The 21,285-nt window shown below is 48.1% G+C and overlaps 2 protein-coding genes across 3 annotated transcripts in view; one reads left to right on the top strand and one right to left on the bottom strand.

Moving 5' to 3' along the window:
- Nucleotides 1-1,063: 1,063 nt before the first annotated feature.
- On the bottom strand, nucleotides 1,064-16,490 carry DUSP15 (dual specificity phosphatase 15). The gene is made up of 7 exons (XM_030533130.1): nucleotides 15,654-16,490; nucleotides 11,691-11,724; nucleotides 8,438-8,520; nucleotides 7,364-7,413; nucleotides 6,216-6,290; nucleotides 5,467-5,638; nucleotides 1,064-2,626 (listed from the first exon to the last, which is right to left on the bottom strand). Exons 1-7 carry the CDS (start codon nucleotides 15,672-15,674, stop codon nucleotides 2,414-2,416), a joined length of 648 nt encoding a protein of 215 aa, XP_030388990.1. The 5' UTR covers nucleotides 15,675-16,490; the 3' UTR covers nucleotides 1,064-2,413.
- Nucleotides 16,491-17,967: 1,477 nt separating this feature from the next.
- TTLL9 (tubulin tyrosine ligase like 9) overlaps nucleotides 17,968-21,285 on the top strand; it is a 31,543-nt gene continuing 28,225 nt past the window's right edge. For both annotated transcript variants that reach the window (XM_030533129.1, XM_030533128.1), the window contains exons 1-3: nucleotides 17,968-18,041; nucleotides 18,739-18,785; nucleotides 20,735-20,827. In XM_030533129.1, coding sequence (XP_030388989.1) covers nucleotides 18,027-18,041; nucleotides 18,739-18,785; nucleotides 20,735-20,827 — 155 coding nt within the window. In that variant the 5' untranslated portion in view covers nucleotides 17,968-18,026. The remainder of the gene's footprint in view (nucleotides 18,042-18,738; nucleotides 18,786-20,734; nucleotides 20,828-21,285) is intronic.

Genomic DNA, 21,285 nt, shown 5'->3' with positions numbered 1-21,285 from the left:
CCCGCCAAAGAGCTCCTTGCCCAGGAATCTCCAGGGTGTCAGGCAGCAGCAGCCGTTATGATGATGTTCTGTCCTCTGATTTTATTGGGTAATGTAGAGGCAGGAATATGGTGCCCAAAGGTGCAGGTTTGTTGGGTATTTAACTCTGGTGTGGTAGGGATAAAGTCAATGTCCTTTCGCTATCCAGGCTCCCGGGGTGCTTGCCAGGCGTGTCCAGTTCTTTGGCAGTCTGCACTTGGGGACACAGCTGTATGAATTCTTTACTTCACTCTTTTTTAGAATTGCACTTTCACACATGGGCCTCCAAGCTCTCGTCACCCAGGACTGAGATGGTAGGACAATGCTGCCATGGGATGGGCAGTACTAGAGGTCAGGACAGAGGGTGAAGGGGGACACTCCTAATAGAGTTGTTTTTTACACTAATTTATTAACTTTAATGTCTGTCACGGAGACACCGGGCGATGCTCTGGAACTGCTCCCCACCAAGCCAGTCAGGACTTTGGGGAGCCTCCTCTCCCCTGGAGCAGACTTGTTCAGGGCAAGAAGCTCACACATCTTCATCTCCTGGGTCTCTCCTTGGAGCATTCAGCATCCTCTGCCCCTTCGTGCGCTTCCCACAGTAAGCCCACCCCAGCAGGGTCCTGGGGAAGCCACCGGGTCCTGCACCCCCACTTCGCAGTCAGGCGTGACTCTCAGCCAGCCAGTAAAACAGAGGTTTATTCGATGACAGGAACGGGGTCTAAAACAGAGCTTGTAGATACAGAGAACCGGACCCCTCAGCTGGGTCCATTCTGGGGGGCAGCGAGCCAGACCCCCCATGTCTGCACTTCACTCCTCGACCCCAGCCAGCTCCAGACTAACAACCCCCCCCAGTCCCTCCTCTCTGCTCAGCTCCTTTCCTGGGCCAGGAGGCCACCTGATCCCTTTGTCTCCAACACCTTCAGCTGGCACCTTTGCAGAGGAGAGGCCCAGGCCATCAGTTGCTAGGAGACAGAGGGTCAGGCATTTAGGTGCACTGGCCCTTTGCTCTGCCAGATACTTAAGAACTGCCATGGGGACACTGAGGCACCAACACAGTATTCAGAGAAAACATTAAGAACACTCCCAGTTCGTCACAATGTCCAATACAGTTGGAATGATGTCAGGCTCTGATCCTGAGCTCTGTCCAGACAGAGCCCCATGCCTGCATTGCCTCCTGTGATGTCCATGGAGCTCTCTGCAGATGCAGAGGTTCTCATGGGTGAAGCTCCCTGTGGGACTGGGGCCAGGGGCTGTGTAAGCTCTTCAAAGCAGAGATTTTGTCTCTTTATTTGCTCTGCAAAGCACTGGTGCACATTAGGCACTGTGTAACTAAACTAGCAGTATGCATTAATAATTAACATGCTGCGCGGGAGCACCATTGGCAGAGATGTTACATACTCCCAAAGGCTCTTTCTGGCTCCAGAGAGCCTTGCTCACTCCCAGCCTTCCCCAATCAGCACACCCCTTTTTTCAGATCAAACTCTGCCCTGTGCTGAAATGTACATAAAACCCTGCACTGAGGAGACGTTTATTAAGAAATAAGTATGTAAAGAGTCTTCAAACAAAATGGCTTCATATTCAGCTCTAGCAATACTTGGCCCTGTGTTAAATATTATTGGCCCCCTGTGGGAGAGCACACTAGGATCAGGGGAAATGTAGTGCAACCCTGTTAACACACCATTCACTGTCGCCTACATCTGGACCTCTGCCTGCATGAGAGCTGTCTCCTGGCTGCTGTACTGGGTTTAATGGAAAACACACACACACTTCTTATACGATCCCCCCGGACAGTGGAAACCACTTGCTGATGGGAAACCCCCATCTATAAAGAGACATCCCCCCACGCTTTATTTTATTTGTATGGGTTCAGGGCAGCATTTATTGAAGTGTTACAGTTTGCTGCCAAAGTCCATCCCTGGCTGCTGCTTTCCAACACTGGCTCTTAGCAGCAGGAAAATCCCCTCCTGCACAGCTGATTTGTAGCACTCAGTAAGCTGGGGCTCAGGGCTGGGTGCTCAAGGCCCTTCTGTTCACTTATGATGACAGTCAGCACATCTAACCCTCCCACTGCCCTTTGTATATTTACTAACCAACCCTCACAGCAGCCTGGGAAATAGAAACATAAGAATTAACCCCCCACACTTTAGATGGGGAAACTGAGGCAGATGTTAGGTGACTTGCCCAAGGCCACAGAAAGACTACAGAGCTTGGATGGGAACCCAGGAGTTCCTGGCTCCCATGCCTGTGCTTGCTCCACTGGACCATACCTCTCCCCTGACATACAATAGCAGGGATGTCCCTTTCTAGGCCTTGGCATTTGCCAGTCTGATACATTAGGCTATGCACTTTCCCAGAATGCCTCACTTCCCTCCTCTCTGTGCCTCAGCTGGACTCACTTCAGACACGTGGGGATGCAGGAGAACGTCTGCTTCACTCGCAGCAGAAAGGGGATTGTGTTCTTGATGTCTCTGCTCCTTGGCACCAGTCCCTGCATGGGTCCATCTGTCCTGGATGTGCCTTCTCTGTCTGCTGGAAGCAGGAGCCTTATCTCTTCCTCATCATTGAACGTGTCAGCTCCATATCTCTGCTCCAGGTGTCTGTGAATCTGCAGGGTGTAAGGAGAACATAAGAACGGCCATGCTGGGTCAGACCAATGGTCCATCTAGCCCAGTATCCTGTCTCCTGACAGTGGCCAATGCCAGGTACTTCAGAGATTTGTGATGCCCTGTTCAGCTGTGTCATGAAGGGCAGAATTCCTGAAGCTGAACATGTGCTGCAACACACTGTGGCCTATTCTCCTCCCCCACGGCTCCTAGACCCCCCTCCTGTCTCTCTCTTGCACTAGCCACATGTTATGGGCCAGATCCTCATCTGGTATTAATCTGGGTAGCTCAATGGAAGCTAATAGTGATACTCATTCGCACCAACTGAGGAACTGGCCCCTGTAAAGGGAAATGTATTGGCTTGGTATTTAGATGGGCAACCTCCAGGATATATGGAGGTGTAACAGGTGTTGATGGCTCTATAGGTGGTGCTTTTCCTTTGCCGTCAGGAGCAAACCAATAACCAGCTTGGGCTGCGGCAGATGCCATATTTCAAATGGACAGAAATCCCAGGTCCTGGGAAGTGGTGATCCTGCAACATTCGATGCAAGGGAGGCCGAGAGGTGACATGCAGGGTACTGGAGGATGGGGAGAGTGTATTATTTCCAGTCTGAATGTGCCTAGCTTCCACTTCCAGCCAGTGCATCATGTTAGACCTTTCTCTGCTAGGCTGGCGAGAGCATTATTCAATATTTGTTCCCCATGTAGGTACTTGTAGACTGTAACAAGCCACCCCTTAAGCTAAATAGACTGCGCTCCTTCAATCTCTCTCTCTAAATTGTGTTTTCTAATCCTTGAAACATTTTCATGGCTCTTCTCTAGAGAACAAGACTGAGAATATACTGTTGCTCTTATATAAATCCATGGTACGCCCACATCTCGAATACTGTGTACAGATGTGGTCTCCTCACCTCAAAAAAGATATACTGGCACTAGAAAAGGTTCAGAAAAGGGCAAATAAAATGATTAGGGGTTTGGAGAGGGTCCCATATGAGGAGAGATTAAAGAAGCTAGGCCTCTTCAGTTTGGAAAAGAGGAGACTAAGGGGAGATATGACAGAGGTATATAAAATCATGAGTGATGTTGAGAAAGTGCATAAGTAAAAGTTATTTACTTGTTCCCATAATACAAGAACTAGGGGTCACCAAATGAAATTAATGGGCAGCAGGTTTAAAATAAATAAAAGGAAGTTCTTCTTCACGCAGCGCACAGTCAACTTGTGGAACTCCTTACCTGAGGAGGTTGTGAAGGCTGGGACTATAACAGCATTTAAAAGAGAACTGGATAAATTCATGGTGGTTAAGTCCATAAATGGCTATTAGGCAGGATGGGTAAGGAATGGTGTCCCTGGCCTCTGTTTGTCAGAGGGTGGAGATGGTTGACAGGAGAGAGATCACTTGATCATTGCCTGTTAGGTTCACTCCCTCTGGGGCATCTGGCATTGGCCACTGTCGGTACACAGATACTGGGCTAGATGGACCTTTGGTCTGACCCGATACGGCCGTTCTTAAGTTCTTATGTTCTCTGAACTGCCTCTAATTTATCAACAGCCTTCTTGGACTGTGGGCACCAGAACTGGACACAGGATTCCAGCAGCAGTTACATCGGTGCCAAACACAGAGGTAAAATAACCCCTCTGTTCCTGCTCAAGATTCCCCTGTTTATGCATCCCAGATTCGCTCTTTTGGCCAAAGTGGCACTCTGGGAGCTCATGTTCAGTTGATTATCCACCATCAGAGTCACTAGTTCCCAGGACAGAGTCCTCCATCCTGGCAGCGTGGCCATTGTTCTTTATTCCTAGATGAATACATATCCATTTAGCCATATTAAAATGCACAGTTTGCTTGCATCCAGTTTACCAAGTGATCCAGATTGCTCTGAATCAGTGACCTGTTCTTCTCCGTTATTTATCACTCTCCAATTTTTGTGTCAACTGCAGACTTTATCAGTGAGGATTTTATGTTTTCTTCCAAGTCACTGATAAAAATGTTAAATAGCATAGGGCCAAGAACCAATCCCTGTGAGACCTCACTGTAAACATACTGACTGGATGACTAGTCCCCATTTACAATTACATTTTGAGACCTATCAATAGCCAGTGTGTGCCATGTTAATTTTATATCATTGTAGTTTTTTAATCAAAACATAATTTGATACCAAGTCAAATGCCTTACAGAAGTATATATATGAGTTTGACAGAATTTATTTGCCATAAACCCATGCTGCTTGCATTAATTACAATGCCCTCCTTTATTCATTATTAATCGAGGCCTGTGTCAGCCGCTCCACTACCTGCCTGGGATCGACATCAGGCGAACAGGCCTATAATTACCTAGGCTGTCCTGTTAAATGGGGCAAGGAACATGCCCCTGATTTGTGCTTGTGGGCATGTGAGTGACCGATAGGAATGAAGTGGCAGGGCAGTGCAGAATGGTCAAGCAGGCGATGAGTGCTACAGTGACCTGGTGGAGACCTGGTCCAAGCTACGGGCAGGAGTCTGGGTCATATAGGCCTGGCGAGGTGCTAGCCCTGGTGGCCTGGCCATATGCTGTGTTTGGAAGGAGGGTGGATTGTGTGCCTCTCTCATTGGGAATCTCTCTCAGGACAGCCTCTCTCTTCTGTGGGGGATTATAGATCTCTCTGATGCCTTCCCCCACTGCTGGATCCTACGTCTTGATCCGTCTCTTTCTAATGAACTTCTTTTCTCTCTCTCGGTTCCAAGCTCTCCCTTGCTCTTTGGGGATTCTGAGTCCTCCTCTCCCTGGGCTTGCACAGTGCCTGGGAAGCGTTATATAAGGACTGACCACAGTTACCATGGCAATACCCAGCCTTTTGCTCTCACCTTTCGTGCGGGGCCACGGCCGAACTCCTCCAGCTGCTGCTTGAAGCCGGGGTTGGGATTGGCAATCGGCCGCACTGCTGTTACCGCCTGCAATACCTCTTGCCAGCTTAGCTCTGTCACCACCATGACATAGGCAACAACAATGGTGGTGCTCCGGGAGATCCCCGCAAGGCTGGAGTCAGAGGGGGAGGAAATCAGGACCTTGATTTTGCTGTTTCTTCCTCATCCCCACCCCCAATCACAGCCATCCTCCTTCAAGCCCAGGGGCACCCCCACCACCAAGCACTCCTTCTTTCTTCATGGCTATTTCAGTTCCTCCTTAGAGAATTTCTTCTCCTGGAGACAGGGCACTTCCACCATGACCTTGATTATCTCTATACAAACATTACAGCCCTAGAAGAAGTGAAAACACGAGCCACTTCCTGGAATCCTGCTCCTAAATCGGTTCCTCTTCCTCCCCATTACAATTGAAGCTAATGCTGCCCTTTCTGCTTGGTAAACAGTCCCCTAACCCAATGGCATCCTTAAATCAAGCTGGGCTGGGGAGACACTCGTGTGATCTCTGACTCCAGGCACCACCCCAGTCCCCAGCCAGAGCCCGTCAGCACACTTGCTTTGGTTCGTAAGCTGCAGCCCAGTTTGTTTTCTACAAAGCCTGGGCCTTCTGGGGACTCTGCTGCCCAGCCCAGTTTCCCACTGCACTGTACTCGGGAGAATGCTGCATGAGGGTCATTGGAAGGGAGCATTACCAGTGAACAAGGCAGTTCCCTCCATGCAGGCGACAGTAGTGGATAAAACTGATACATTCTTTAAAGTGCTTCTTGCTAGCAGGAAAAATAAAATAGAATGAAGACTCCAGGCTGTGAAATAGGATTTTACCAGGAGCCGCAGGTGTCCCCGTGGCACGCAGGGCAAAGTGAGCAAAGTAAAATAGTGATCACTGCTTCTTTCCTAGGCACCATTCACAGCTGCTGATTTAACAGCATGGTGCATCGGTGCTTCCAGCCATGCTGGGGGGCTGATGCTCCTGGCTATTCAACGCACCCTGCAGCAGAGGACTCCAAAGCAGCAGCTGCCAGGCTTCCGGAGGGCACCAGTGCTCTACTCACCAGTCCAGCAGGCACACCCGAGGACTGAGGAGCACTTCCCAGGAGTTAATGAAATTGAGCCAATCTCTGGCCTCTGGCAGCTTGTCTGCTTGAGCCCTCGGTTAGCACTCGCATACCTCAGTGCTGGGTGCATTGCACAGGCCCGCACAGCCCTGCTCTGTTATTTATGCCTCCACAGTGTGACCCTTTCCCCCTTCTGCCCCCAGCCCCCCTTTTATTCAGCTAAGCATGCTACCCCTCCCCCGCAGTGGTCTGTGGCCACTGGATTCTCTAGTGGTGCCGTAACCGGGCTGCCACTCATCCTGATTTTAGGGAGTCTGTAACTAGCTCAGGTGGTCTTGGTTGGTAGGGCAACTTCCACCTTTTCATGTTCTCTGTATGTGTATATATCTTCTTACTATATGTTCCATTCTATGCATCTGATGAAGTGGGCTGTAGCCCACGAAATCTTATTCTCAAATAAATTTGTTAGTCTCTAAGGTGCCACAAGTACTCCTGTTCTTTTTGCAGATACAGACTAACACGGCTGCTACTCCGAAACCTGTAAGTAGCTTGTGACCTCTCAAACTAAGCTCAGGCAGGATGTTGCACTGTGACACTGTCCCAGCAGCATGGTATGATTGTTTCATCCTACAGGACTCTCCTGTGGGGTGCCATCCTGAGTGGCCACCTGAGTCAGCTGGTTTGAGGTCTCAGCTGTGCAGTTACTGCCTATCCCCCAGTTTGTCCTGCAAGCTCCAAGGTTCCCTGGGACTCTGATTCTGGAGCAACCTTGGCTTGGCACTTACATGTTGGCCTCAGGTGTATCCGGCAGAGGAATGCGAAGATAAGTAATTTCCTGAAATGCATAAAATGCACAGGTCAAACGTAGGACCCCCGAGAGATCAGAAGGTCTTATTTTCCCAAAGTGCTGCCCCAGAGCTGCTCGCTCTACAAAGACACCTCTCTTTTAGCACTTGACTTACTACTTCCCTACCCCAACCCCAGCTGTCTCACCGCAGTAAAGCAAGTACCACCTCCCTCTGCTCCTGGAAATGCTCCCAGAGTCCAACGAGCAATGTCCACTATCCACCTGGGAATTCAGACCAAGGAATGAGGGATCAGGGAAGGAAATCGGTGACTTCGGATAGCGACAAGATAAACAGAGATGAGGACACAGTGATCTCTAACTCAGGCCAAAGAGCAGACAGTCTCTGATCATTTTGCTTTCTGGGTATATCTTTGGGATTCTTGGATTTGGGGGCTATATCCACAGGAAGGCCGAAGGAGCTGCCCAGTTCTTTTGGGACTGTTTTTTTTGTTTGTTTGTTTGTTTTTTTGAGGTGAAGATATATTTACCATTGAAATAAACTGACATTGGAGGCCAGGGCATAGGCAGTTGTGAGCCAGATCTAATGCTGCTGCAGCCAGCGTGAATGCTGGACACAAACCCCAGGAAAGGCACCACACTAACAAGTCCAGGGCAGTTCTCCCTACTTCTCACGAGGCTTGGAACAGCCAAGCACCTATGAGAGGTGCAGGAGGTGCGAAGCATAGCAACATGCTAGGCCTGGTGCGTTATTCCATCTCCGCCTCCTGCACGGGGAGCTGCTGTTCGTTTCTCACCCACAGCACCAGCTCTGGCACATGTGGGTCATAAGTCCATTTAGGGAAGACGTGCTTGTACTGATTCAGCAGCACCGTGTCCTGGGATTTCAGCTGCCCATCAAAATGACACTTCATGTGACCATAAGTCCCTAGCGGCTCTGTTGAAGGGAGGGTAGCTATCACTGTGGCTTTTCTTCTTGAGGGAGAAGGAGGATGTTAGGGGCGAGTGGATGAGCAGAAGGCAGAGGGGTGATGTCAGGGGCTTAGGTACCTACCTGCAGTAGTGGCTGGGGAGAGTCATGGATTGAAATAATGTGAGTGATCTTATTCCTGCTCAGTTGCTCCAAATCTTTGGCATCTGAAAGAAGGAAAAACACAATGAGAATCCAGTATGTACTTAGTTCTTACATGTCCCACAAGCATGCCTGCCACACCTCTGCAGACAAATAAGCATGCACACATCATAGAAACACATAGCTGCATTATACACACACACACATATACAGGTGCCCATACATACTGCAGGTGAGCAAATGCTGCCACAGATGAAAACAACCTATAAATCCCTATGCCTGCACACACGTTACACCAAAAGACACCTCCCTAAATGAACACATACCCTGCCTGTTCACACCTGAATGAATTCAAACACACACCAACATGCCACAGCATAATGAACACATGCTTGGAAAAATGTGTGCAAACACACCTGCAAATACATTCACATACCTATTTGCAGCATACACACATCCAAATGCTCCCACATGAAGGAACACTCTCTTCCCCCACATGCAAGCATACCATAAATATTAGCAGCTTGTATTGCTGCATGCACAATTTACCCTACCCATTAACTGCAGCAACGGAGCTGCACTCACTTACAGCACGTCTGAGAGTGGCCCAGTCTGCCTGAACTCTTCAGTGTTTGAACTTACCTCAACTGATGATTGTTCCCCCATTCTCCTGACATACGCTCAAGTAGCTTTGTTGCATTTGTCATCTTCTGAATTGTACCTACCTGAATGAGGATTCCTAGATGTCCTCCCTTTTCCTACAGAACAGGGGCCTAGCTTCTCTAACAGGTTTCAGTATTTTTGGTTCTGGCCACTAGTTCAGGACTAGGGTTAATCTTCTGCAAGGTGGGCATGCTGGTCTGGCCAACGAGGCATCTTTGCAGCAGGTTTTTCTCTTATGATTTTTGCAACGGTTAGTTTGCAAGCTGCTAGTTAGGCCCTGCCTTTTCCCATCTCAAAGCTTTGGGATTCTAAACGTTCAAGTGGTGTAAAGCATTGGCTTGCAGTTCTAAAGCATCGTGTGCTAATGGCACTAGATAAATATTTAATACAATAGAGAATCTAAGAGAGCTGCTCCATGTCAGAATTCAAGGGGGTTAGGGGGAGAGCAAGAGTTCCCCATCCCTTTATCTGTTTGTATTACCTTAGTCTGAGGGGCTGGCAGTCAGAATGCCGGTACTTAGACTGATATGATTTTAATGTCCAGTGTTTCGTGACCTACCAGGGACAGAGGATGCTTTCAATTGGAAAACATGGTTCTAGCTCTGGCCTGTTCACAAGCTATTGAACTTTAAATCTATCTCATGACCCACAATGTCTTGGTTGAGCAGTGCTTGTGTGGCACCAGCCCAAGACTGAACGTAGCAGGCCTCGGACTTGTTTAACCTTTCTGGTTAACCTGGAGTCTGAGTATTCTGGATGCCGCCTGCTGTAGATACGGGGCTCAGTGCAGGATCACTGGGTGAAATTCTCTAGCCTGTGATATACAGGGGGTCAGACTAGATAATCTATATGGTCCCTTTCTCACCTTAAAATCTATGAACCTGTGCTTCCCCTGTTGTAATCCCTCATCTTGGTCAGGAATCTGTGTTCTCGCTGCCTTTCGGAGACTTGGTCCAAACTACTCTCGAATCCCCTGTGCATTGGACAAAGGCTTCCGAGAAGGCTCTTCAGTCAATTAACTGCCTGTCTTAATGCCCAGAAACAAAGCCAATGGCCTTTCTGAGACAACTGAGTGTCTTATCAGATGCATCCTCTATTGAGGGGATTGTATCATAGAATCATAGAATCTCAGGGTTGGGAGGGACCTCAGGAGGTATCTAGTCCCACTCCCTGCTCAAAGCAGGACCAATTCCCAACTAAATCATCCCAGTCGGGGCTTTGTCAAACCAGGCCTTAAAAACCTCTAAGGATGGAGATTCCACTGTACCCTCTCCTGGCAGGGGCATGGCCTCACTCATTGACCAGGCCTCTTCCATCTGTAAATCCTGAGATCCTATGAGTTACTGAGGCCAGTAAGGGGGAACAAGGGGAAGAATTGTCTTGTTTTCCCATCCCCGATCTTCTGCTCTGAGCCTGGGGAAATAAATGGTTACACTCTGCTGCTCATGTGCCATCGTCATCGTAGAGAAACATAATGCCTGCAAACACCACACAGTGATATTTTGCAGCAGGCGGCCAGCTGGGTTTCTGACACCATGTGCCAGAGGGGAAGCAGGTGACCATTGGTATACTGCATGAGCTAACAGGTTTCCCTGTCTACTGCTAGTTGTCTGTAGGGCAGAAGAATTGTCACCCCCAATGTTGTGATATTTATAGCTGGTATCAAGATGTTGTGTCAGAGTGGGAGAGGCAGAGTCATGGTGTTGGAACACAAGACAGTTGGAGTCACATATGTGTGGTACTACTTCATGATGCCCAGAGTCAGTTTGGTGCTCTTTAACCCTTGCTCCCCAACATCATCAGCTCTGTCTTCCTCACAGCTGTGGTTCACATCCCCCGAACTGAACAAGAGCCCCTCCTACCTGTCTAGCTTTTTACTCCTCTCTCTGGGCACCACAATTTCCTATCTCACCCCTACACGGGGCTGAGAACACTGATCACACTGGGAAATAAAGCAGGTGAGGAACGAGAACCTTGAGTGGACAAGGGGCAGAGCGCCTCTCCCAAGCACAGGGAAGAGTGAGAGATGGAGAAAAGGGAATAGAGGAGAGGAGAGCAGAGGTAGGTAGGAGAGTAGGCAGGGCCTTGCCGGTGGCACTTGAGTTAAATGCAAGAATCAGGAAGTCAGAGGAAGGGATTCTTGCAGGGGGTGCTGATGCCTCTCAGCCTGCCACGATGGTGACGATGCCTATGACAGACTGACCCAGGAGCACAGGGAGCTTAATGAGATATGACAACACTTCTTAATCCTGACCAAATCAGGGCGAAATCTCTCTCCCATGGCCATGCAGCACAGAACAACCCCTGAACGTCCCTGTCTTCTGTAGGACAAGTTGTGTAGTTGAGCATCTCCAGCTCCTATGGATGTCACCTCTCAGGATATTCATCACTTCGATACCAGTGCTTCTGGTTTAAATAAGCACGCACAGTATTGTCAGGGTCTGGAGAGAACAAGGCTCCCTCGTAATGGGGAACAGTGGGGCAGAGGACTACATGCACATCATGCAACACAGACTATCAGTAACTTCCCAGCTCAGACGGTTCTCTGGGTGCTCTCAGCCATGCTGCTCACCTATGAAGTTGCCAAGGTAAAGTCCAGGGAGAACCTGCAGGACACAAAAGAGAAGATTCAGCCTAAAAGAGGGCGACTTTTGGTGTGTTAGCAAAAAGAACAGGAGTCCTTGTGGCAGCTTAGAGACTAACACATTTATTTGAGGATAAGCTTTCCTGGGCTAAACCCCACTTCATCAGATGCATGCAGTGGAAGATACAGTAGGAAGATACACAGAGGACATGAAAAAATGGGTGTTACCATACCCACTATAAGGAGAGTGATCAGTTAAAGTGAGCTATTATCAGCAGGAGGGGAAAAAACATCTTTTGTAGTGATAGTCAGGATGCATCCCTTCCCTCTCTCCCCCCCCCACCGCCCCATCCAGCGTTCAGACAGAGAGGAAGCATGTAGCATGCTTGCCTCTCAGAGCAAGCCAAGAAGAACCAAAACAACAAAAGGAAACCACCACTCTGTGCCACCAATCCTCCCCCTTCCTGGACCCCTGCCCACCCCCTTGCTGGTGAAGTCACTAAAGCAAGTCCTGTGATGAGAGAGATTGTGCATGGTGCCTCGAATAACGTGAGGGTTCTGCTTTGACTCTGGCTGCGTCCATCGACCCGTGAGATGGGTCTCCTGTGTAAGGAGGGCTAGCAGCCCTCCCATCCCTGGGGTCAGAGCACATCTCACAACTTGCTAATTCTATAGCGTGGCACTCAGCGAATGGGCTCCTCAGTGCCTGGCAGGATCAGGTCCAGTAAGAACAATGGCATGAATCACACCATCAAGCCCATAAATGGGAAGGAGGAAAACACCCGTTCCCTATGGCCGGTCTTAGATCTCTAATTGGTCACTTAAAGAACACAAACTCCCCCCGTCCTCGCTTATTGGCCCAAAGATACTACTGGATACATTTTGCCCTCAGTTAAATCTGTGCAACCTTACTGACTCATTTGGAATGGCATCACATTTAGAATCACAGAATGGACGTAACCGCAGAATTTGGCCCTTGGAGCCGTTCAGTCTTAGACAATAAGTTGGTGGCTCCTTTGAGGCTGCCACAGCTTGGAAGGATGTGACTCTGGGAAACTGCTGTTGCTTTTTTAAATAATCATTAATAATTAACAACAATTTGCACTTTGCTAGTGCTTTTCATCTAAGAACCTCAAAAGTCACTTATCCATTAAGCCTCAGGCACCGTGGAATTAGAGCATAGTTTCCCCATCTCTAAAACGGGGATATAATAAGGCACAGCAGTTACAGGACTTCCCCAAGGCCAACTATGAAGTCAGTGGCATAATCAGGGACAGAATCCAGCAGTCCTCTGCTCAGATCACTAGATCACACTCCCTCCTCCATTTAGCCAAATAGTGCCAGTCCTATCAGAAGTCCTTCCTTTTCTTTCTTTTTCTTCTGAAGAAAACTTGTTCCCAACAAAAGAACAGCAGGCCAGTTTGTCACAGAATTTAGGAACACAACTGCATGTCTGATCTGTGCATGCAATCATGGTAATTATGCATTCAAATGAGGTGCACATTTTGCACATGCAATTGTGCACCTAAACTTCTGAAAATCTGGTCCTAAAGTTTTAAATACTTTAATTCCCACAATTACTCAATTCCAGTAATCTACCTGCTGCTGTTTCCCATAGTGAGAAGACATCTGTTGCAGACTTAACTTTGTTAGAGACAGAATGAACTTCCAAACCATAGGTTGGAAACAAACATTTCTTTACTCCCTTACTAATAGCACTTTAGATTATTAGAAGTGAGACATTAAAAAATTCAATGTACTCATAACCTCTTTGTTTACCTTTTTACATTTCTCTCAGCCTGGTCAATGAAAACTAATGGAGTTGTTTTCACATTTCATAGAAAAGTAAAGTTGGATGAGACCTCAAAGTCATTGAGTCCAGCCCCCTGTGCTGTGGCAGGACCAAATAAAGCTAGACCATCCCTGACAGGTATTTGTCCACCTTGTTTTTAAAAGCTTCCAATGATCTTCCATGACCTCCCTTGGAAGCCTGTTCCAGAGCTTAACTACCCCTACAGTTAGTTTTTCCTAATGTCTAATCTAAAATGCCCCTTTCTCCAGATTAAGCCCATTACTTCTTGTCCTACCTTCAGTAGACATGGAGAACAACTGATCACAATCCTCTTTAAAATGGCTCTTAACATATGGGAGCCTGTGATCAGATTGTCCTTCAGTCTTCTTTTCTCAACACTAACCATGCACAGTTTTTTTAACCTTTTCTCATAGGTCAGGTTTTCTAAACCTTTGATCCTTTTTGATGCTCTCCTCTGGACTCTTTCCAATTTGTCCACCTCCTTCCTAAATTGTTGTGACCCAGAATTGAACACAATACTCCAGCTGGGGCCTCATCAGTGCCGAGTACAGTGAGACAATTACCTCCTGTGTCTTACATACAATGCTTCTGTTAACACACCCCAGAATCATATTAGCCGTTTTGTGCAGCTGCATCACATTGACAACTCATATTCAGCTTGTGGTCCAGTATAACCCCCAGATCCTTTTCAGCAGCACGACCACCTAGCTAGTTATTCCCTGTTTCCTAGTCGAGCATTTGACTTGTTTATAGTCAGTTTCAAGTTCTTGATGTTTCAGTGGTTGGTTTGCAAACACTGCAGGGGAAAGCTTAAAACTACAGTTTCACTTTTTTTTTTAAAGTAAATTTGGAAATGTTTCTATTTACCTCATTGTTCATAAGAGTGTTTTTAAAACATTTACAATTTGGATATAATTTATATAGGCAATGTGCCTTTAACAAACTAACTTTCAACTACACCTCTACCCTGATATATCACGACCCGATATAACACGAATTCGGATATAACATGGTAAAGCAGCACTCCGGGGGGGAGGCGGGGCTGCACACTCTGGTGGATCAAAGCAAGTTCAATATAACATGGTTTCACCTATAAGGTGGTAAGATTTTTTGGCTCCCAAGGACAGCTTTATATCTGGGTAGAGGGGTATCATAGAAATTAGATGCTAAGAGATTGTTGTAATGAAAGGACACAGCTAAAAGGGAAACTGCAATGGCTATGTATCCAGGAATGTCCTTATTACACAGTAACGTGCCTCATTCAGTCCTACTCCTCCGTGAAATACAATAGCTTTGATATATTGCATCCTTCATCCAAAATATCACAAAACTCTTTGCTGTGCAGTGATAGAGTAGAGAGAGAGAGAATGCTTAAAGGATTAAGAGTGGAGGTTCTTACACAGGCAAATAAAGTCACTTTCTTATAACTTAGGAAAACTTCCCTGAAGGAGAAGCAGTGGCTGCCCTCTCTGATAAGCTATGCCCTGGATATTGTATACCGCAAAGTCCGTGGTGTTAGAGCAGCTGCTGCTGGAAAAGCTGAGTAGCCGAGTGAGGCAGTACCAAGCTCATGCCTTAGAGATCTCTTGTCATGTGCTTATCTCATCTAGTTCTCTAAGGTGATGTAAAACTTTTCTTCCACCTTCACAGGGTAATGTCCTGGGCCATGCACTGACCTCCTGGCCTCACTGGTGGCACTGCTGTAATCTCCTGGGGAGGAATCCCAGGATCACCATTGATCAGCTCTGATGCCTGTCTACTCACTGTCTTCCTAGGGTAGTAGCAGAGCTGCTTAGAACCCTTACCGACACTCCAGACCTGTACGAAGGACCTCGCCTACTGACTTGCATGACCTCTAAAGAATCCCCAAATTGTTTCTTGTCCAGCGGTGCTCAACCTGTAGTTAAAGACCCACCTCCACTAGAAAAGCTGGTTTTTGCTAGTCCCTTAAATAGATTTCATTTTAAAATTAAGCATACACGAGGGTGTCCTGAAATCTAACATGAAGTGGCACCTGGCTCTTGCTTTCCAAGAAACAGAGTCCAATAAAGAGACCTCACACCCTAAAAGCTCTGAAAAGCCTGTCTCAGAGAGAACAGAGACCCACAAAACTAGTGTCTCAGAGTGTTTATCTTTACCTTGTTCATGCCATTTCCCATGGTGCAAAGCAATTACTGTGGAAGGCCAGGGGGGCGCAGGTGTTGTCTCTTGATGCTGTGGCCCGGCGTTTCCCCAGCTGAAATCTTAGCTGCCTCTCCAAAATGTTCAATGACAGGATGTCAGTGTTGGTCATGAAGAGATTTACACCTCCACAGTCGCTGGTTTTTGTGAGAGTTTGTTTGTTTGTTGTAATAGTGGCAGCTTGCTTGTTTTTTCTCTTCACAGGCAGCAAAACTGATCTCCTTGCAGCAGCTGCACATCTCAGCACAGAATAAACCTTCACTGAATCCCTCAGCCGGCCCCTTCAGAAGCCCTGCTCCTGCGGGGAACTGCTTCCCTCCCAGATGGTGAAGCTGCTCTCAAAGTGCCTTGTACCAGTTGTTCTCTTGCCCAGGGCAGAGACAATAGAGGAGAAACCCCACCTCTCAGCACTCATGTGGGAGTGCTAAGGCCATGCTGTTTGCTGACTTAGTGCTCCTGCTTTCCAAGCAAATCTGAACAAACCCTCAGTGTTGGAGAAATAACAAAACCCTTTGTCCCCCTTGCTTTCTGTTAAGCCATGCAGCTGAATGCTCAAAGGGATGCACGCTCCTGCCTGTACCTCCCAGGGCAGCGAGTACTATGAGACCAGAACTCCTACCTCTCCAGAGAAACTTGCAGCTTGGTAGCAATTCCAGCTCTTGCTACTCACACACAGGCAAAACTTCCCTTCCTCTTGGGTAACTTCTTGCTTTGTACTGCCAGACATGATAATGCAGCCTTCGCAGAGTGGAATGCAAGGTCAAGGGATCACAGAAAGTGGCGATCAGGAACTGTCCATCAATGTCAGGGTGCTTGGGCACATACCACATATTCACCTTAACTGATCACTCTAGTTAGAATGTGTATGGTAACACCCATTGTTTCATGTTCTCTGTGTGTGTGTGTATATATATATATATATATATATATATATATATATATATATATATATATATATATATATATATATATATATATATTCCTACTGTATTTTCCACTGCGTGCATCCAATGAAGTGGGCTGTAGCTCACGAAAGCTTATGCTGAAATAAATGTGTTAGTCTCTAAGGTGCCACAAGTACTCCTGTTCTTTTTGCAGATACAGACGAACACAGCTGCTACTTGGAAACTTACCACATACTATGTTCATGAGTACGCTCCTTATCTACAGACATACCTCCTTCAGCCCGCTCCCCAAGGGATGCCAGCCGCCAGCAGTAAGTAACCACCTGCCCTCTTTGCTACATGCTCATGCTCAGCATTGAGGCATTCAGGCAAAACTCCTGATCCAAACGCTTTTGAACTTTAGAGGACTTTGGATCTGGCTGGGCGCTAGCCTGGGACTGAGACAATTGCAGTTTGATTCTCTGCTCCACCACAGGCAATCCCTGTGTGACCTTGGGCAAATCCCTTAGTCTTTCTGTGCCTCAGTTCCCCATGTTTGCAGCAGGGATAATAGTCCTGTGTTATGCTGTGAAGCTGAATCCCTTAAAGATTGTGAGGCATTTGGTACTATAATAATGGGGGACCTGCTTGTGACTCACTTTATACCTGTACTGTATCCACTGTGCCTTTAGGACTTTAAGCTATTTGGGGCAGGGATCCTGTTCACATTCTGCCTTCTGCAAAGTTTCATGCACACTGAAAGCTGTGCAAACAACCAGGCAGCAGGCCCCTGACAAAGGTGGAATGGTGTAAAAAGAATTGGGCATTCTTTTGAAAATAGGCTGCAGGTAGATTCCCTTTAAGTTCTTTTAGTAAAGAAATAATGTTTTGTCTCTCTGGCACCCATCAGCTGTGGATTTCAAAGCACTTTATGACACCCTGTGCTGCAGGGAAGACACATTATCTGCCTTTTTAAGGTGGGGAAAATGAGGCAGGAAGAGCACGTGACCTGACAAAGGTCTGAAAATTCCTGGCAGAGCCCGGAACAGAGCCCGTGATCCTGCAGTTCTTCCTCAGGCAAGACTCCCAGTGAAGTCAATGGGGATTTGTGTCAGTGGCAGAGAGGCGGTGGCGCTGCTGACTGTCATGCTTGCTCTGACCATTGGGCAGCGCTCTCCCCTGTGCTAGCCAGGACCCCCCCGGGCCCCGCCCCTGCCTCAGCAGGGCCCAAGGTTCCTCCCGCTAGGGGGCCTGGGGGCGGGTCGCTCAGGACGCAGCCCCCCCTTCCGCACGGCGCGGGCTCGCCCCCGACCGCCCGGGCACGAGCAGCGGTACCCGGCCCCGCCCCCAGCGGGGCGGGCGGGGGAAGAGGTTGGTTGCTATGGGGACGAGACGCGCAAGATGGCGGCGGCTCTGGGGTGACCGCAGCCGCGGGGTGCTGGGGTCATGGCGAAGAATAAGGTGAGGGCCGCGCCCCTCCCCTCTCCCCCTCGGATGGAGCGGCCCGGGGTCCCGCCCCCCCCTTCGCCTCGGGGTCCCGCGGACGGAGCGGCCCGGGGTCCCGCCCCCCCCTTCGCCTCGGGGTCCCGCGGACGGAGCGGCCCGGGGTCCCGCCCCCCCTTCCCCTCGGGGTCCCGCGGACGGAGCTCGGGGTCCCGCGGACGGAGCGGCCCGGGTCCCGCTCCCCCCCCTTCCCCTCGGGGTCCCGCGGACGGAGCTCGGGGTCCCGCGGACGGAGCGGCCCGGGTCCCGCCCCCCCTTCCCCTCGGGGTCCCGCGGACGGAGCGGCCCGGGGTCCCGCCCCCCCTTCCCCTCGGGGTCCCGCGGACGGAGCGGCCCGGGGTCCCGCCCCCCCCCTTCCCCTCGGGGTCCCGCGGACGGAGCAGTCGGTGATTTTGCAGGGATCAATGCTGGCGGGCTGTTGGTATTTCAATGCTAACAGTGTGCTTGAAAACAGGCCCTGCTCCAAAAATTGTGGGTCTGGTTCAGCCCTGATTGGCAAGTGCTGTACCTGCCAGCATCCCAGTGAAAACTAAAGGTACTGGTGACATTGCCCGGACAAAGCGCCCTCCAGTGAGCTGCCCACAACTTATTCTGCACCTGCCTTATTCTCCCCCATTTCATTGTTAGAAATTATTTTTCTAATTTCTTGTGGCAGAATGCAGGCCATAAAGGGTCCTATGGCTACCAGAAGCTGAAAGAAAGGTGAGTGGTTCTTTTTCTGAAGGGTAGATTGAATTATGTGTTTGGATGTGGACATGAAGAGAGGGTGGGTATGTACTGCGTGTTACTTCACATTTGTTTCTCGTGAGGCGAACTGGTCAGTGGCCTTTGTGCAATCACTGTTCCTGCCATAACTATTCAGGTAAACAGGGTTTTGCCTGCCTTTTATGGTCATGCTTCTTTTCAAATAGGAATTGATATTGTCACTTCAGTCCTAGATCCTTGGGCTTGTATATTCCTTACTAATATATCTTTGTGGTCACGATTTGAGTTGGCTGGAAAAATTCTGATGAAACAGTTTTGTCAGAATTTATATATTTTGAGGAGTCAGTGCAATTTTGACAAAGTTCCTCTGGCAACTAGACAAGTCTCTAAATGTTTCCGTCAGAAACTGGCCTGGTTTTTTTTTGCCAGCTTGCCTGCCCAGCTCCTTGGCAGGCTGCTGGAGATGATAGGTTTTCAGAGCCTATGGCTCTGGGGTAGCCTTCTAGAAGGATTATCTCTGAGTCTAGGACTTCAGGGTTCCAGGGTCTGCAGTTCCACGCAGACTGCCCCAGAGCCAGGGCTCCAGAATTTCAAAATTTGGGGGTTTTGTTCCAAATGGGGATGAAACTAAATTTAAAAATCCCCCTGAAATGAGATATGTTTCTCTGCCCAGAACTAATCATGATCTTGCATCATCCCAAATGTAATAAACTGATGTTCAGACTCTGTGTAGGGAATCATTTCATGCACCACTAAAATGCAGCAACATCTAGGGTGAAGTACAGCAAATAGTTAACAGTGCTTGGTAACAGTGCATAACAATTTAGTACAAGAAATAGACAGTATCAGTAGAATCAGCAGAGGGAATTCTAGATAGGCAAAATAATTACTTGAGATGGAACTTTACCAGGAGACTGAAGTTAACCCAAACAGTTTAATGATGTTTTTAATGACCACAGGTGGTCAGTACCTTGTTTTTATATCTTATCTGAAAAATAGTACCTCCAGCACCATAGCACTCCATAACACAATTAGGGGCATTGATTATTTACAGACTGAGAGGAAAGAGTCAGTAGGACCATTCCTTGCAGCACACAGGTGTTCCTTGGTAGCTCACATCCAGTAGTGCATGCACTCACCGATCTTTTACTTAATCTGCAGGGTTGGATGGGATCATAATACAAGGTGGTATGGCTGACGTGTAATTTTATCTAATATATAGGCTATCTTGTTGATTAGAGGAGCAGTTCTCAACCGGGGTCTGTGGCCTCCTGGGGGTCCATGAGTCATCTCAGGGGGTCCCCAAGCCCTGGCAGACAGAAGTTCCCAGCCCCAGCGCCCTATGGGTTTAAAGCCGGGAGCCCCAAGTCCTGGAGCCCCACGGGGATAAAGCCCCAAGTCCCCCCTTTCCACTCCGCAGGATAAAGCTGGGAACCCTGCAGGGCAGAAGCCCTGAGTCCCCCAGCCCCATAAGGCTAAAGCATGTTGGGGGAGCCTCAGAAAGAAAAAGGTTGCGAACCCCTGGATTAGAGGATAACTAGAAAGTCTGAACTATCGGAGTAAAAAGGAGAGTGAGATACTCTGCACTTCAGGAGATTACACTATATTACATATACGGGTTAAGACGTACATGGGCTGTCTCAACATAGTTCATTTTAAAATTTATTTTCTTTATAGGCTTCTCTATGATGCTCATCACTATAGTATATAAACACCTTGTCTATATTAATGAATGTATCTTCACAACACTTCTGTGAGATAGGGAAGTATTATTATCATTATTGTACAGATGGGGAGCCTGGGGCACAGGAGACTAAGTGAGTTTCCTAAAGTCATACAAGGAGTCTGTGGCAGAACAAGGCACAGAATCCAGATCTGCATTTGTGGCAGGCTTGCTCTTGGACTTCACAGAGCGTATGGTGTCTTTTTTTCTTCCCCCCTCACAGAGAACCAAGAGCTTGCATCCGATTCAAATGTGCGCTCACAAACACCATCTTAGATATCCTGCGTCGGAGACCAGGATGGGTTGAAGTAAAAGAGTAAGCTCCAGATTCTTTCCCTTTGCAACTGGTTAGCCTTCCCTATTCTATTGTCATATTCAACTGTGTCGCCACTAGAATTTTCAGCCATGTTTGCAAATGTGTCTCTAACATAACTCCTTATCAGTTCATACTGAACTTTGTTGTATTGCTGCTGTGGACCAGGTCATATCAGTTCAGCATCCTTTCAACAAAGTATGGTCAACCCTTTTTAGAATGAAGGCTTGTTGACTGGCTTGTTGAAGCTGAGTGACACTCTCCACATCAGCAGAACAATTGATCTCAATTCTGCTTCAATGAGGGAAGAAGCAGCTGTGTTTGACCACTATAATTAAATGTGGCTGAAAATTAGTGTGCAGACCCAGTCTTTTTCTTCAGCCAGTCTCTCTCGTTCCTGCTCCAGTTCAGTATTGGGGTCATTTATCCTGTCTCTAGCTTTTTTTTTCTTTCCCTGATTT

The sequence above is a fragment of the Gopherus evgoodei genome, chromosome 14 (genome assembly GCF_007399415.2).
Source record: "Gopherus evgoodei ecotype Sinaloan lineage chromosome 14, rGopEvg1_v1.p, whole genome shotgun sequence".
In the NCBI taxonomy this organism is placed as follows: domain Eukaryota; kingdom Metazoa; phylum Chordata; order Testudines; family Testudinidae; genus Gopherus; species Gopherus evgoodei.
Note: the sequence above shows the minus strand (reverse complement) of the source record. Positions and strands in the feature narration are given on the sequence as shown.

Excerpts from the sequence above, each read along its gene's own strand:
- DUSP15 (XM_030533130.1), bottom strand. The coding sequence starts at position 15,674 with ATGGGAAATGGCATGAACAAG. Across the intron at positions 6,291-7,363 it reads GATACACCTGAGGCCAACAT|CAAGAAGCACTTTAAAGAAT; the intron begins GTAAGTGCCAAG and ends TTTTCCTGCTAG. Across the intron at positions 5,639-6,215 it reads GGGAACTGCCTTGTTCACTG|CCTTGCGGGGATCTCCCGGA; the intron begins GTAATGCTCCCT and ends CTCTGACTCCAG.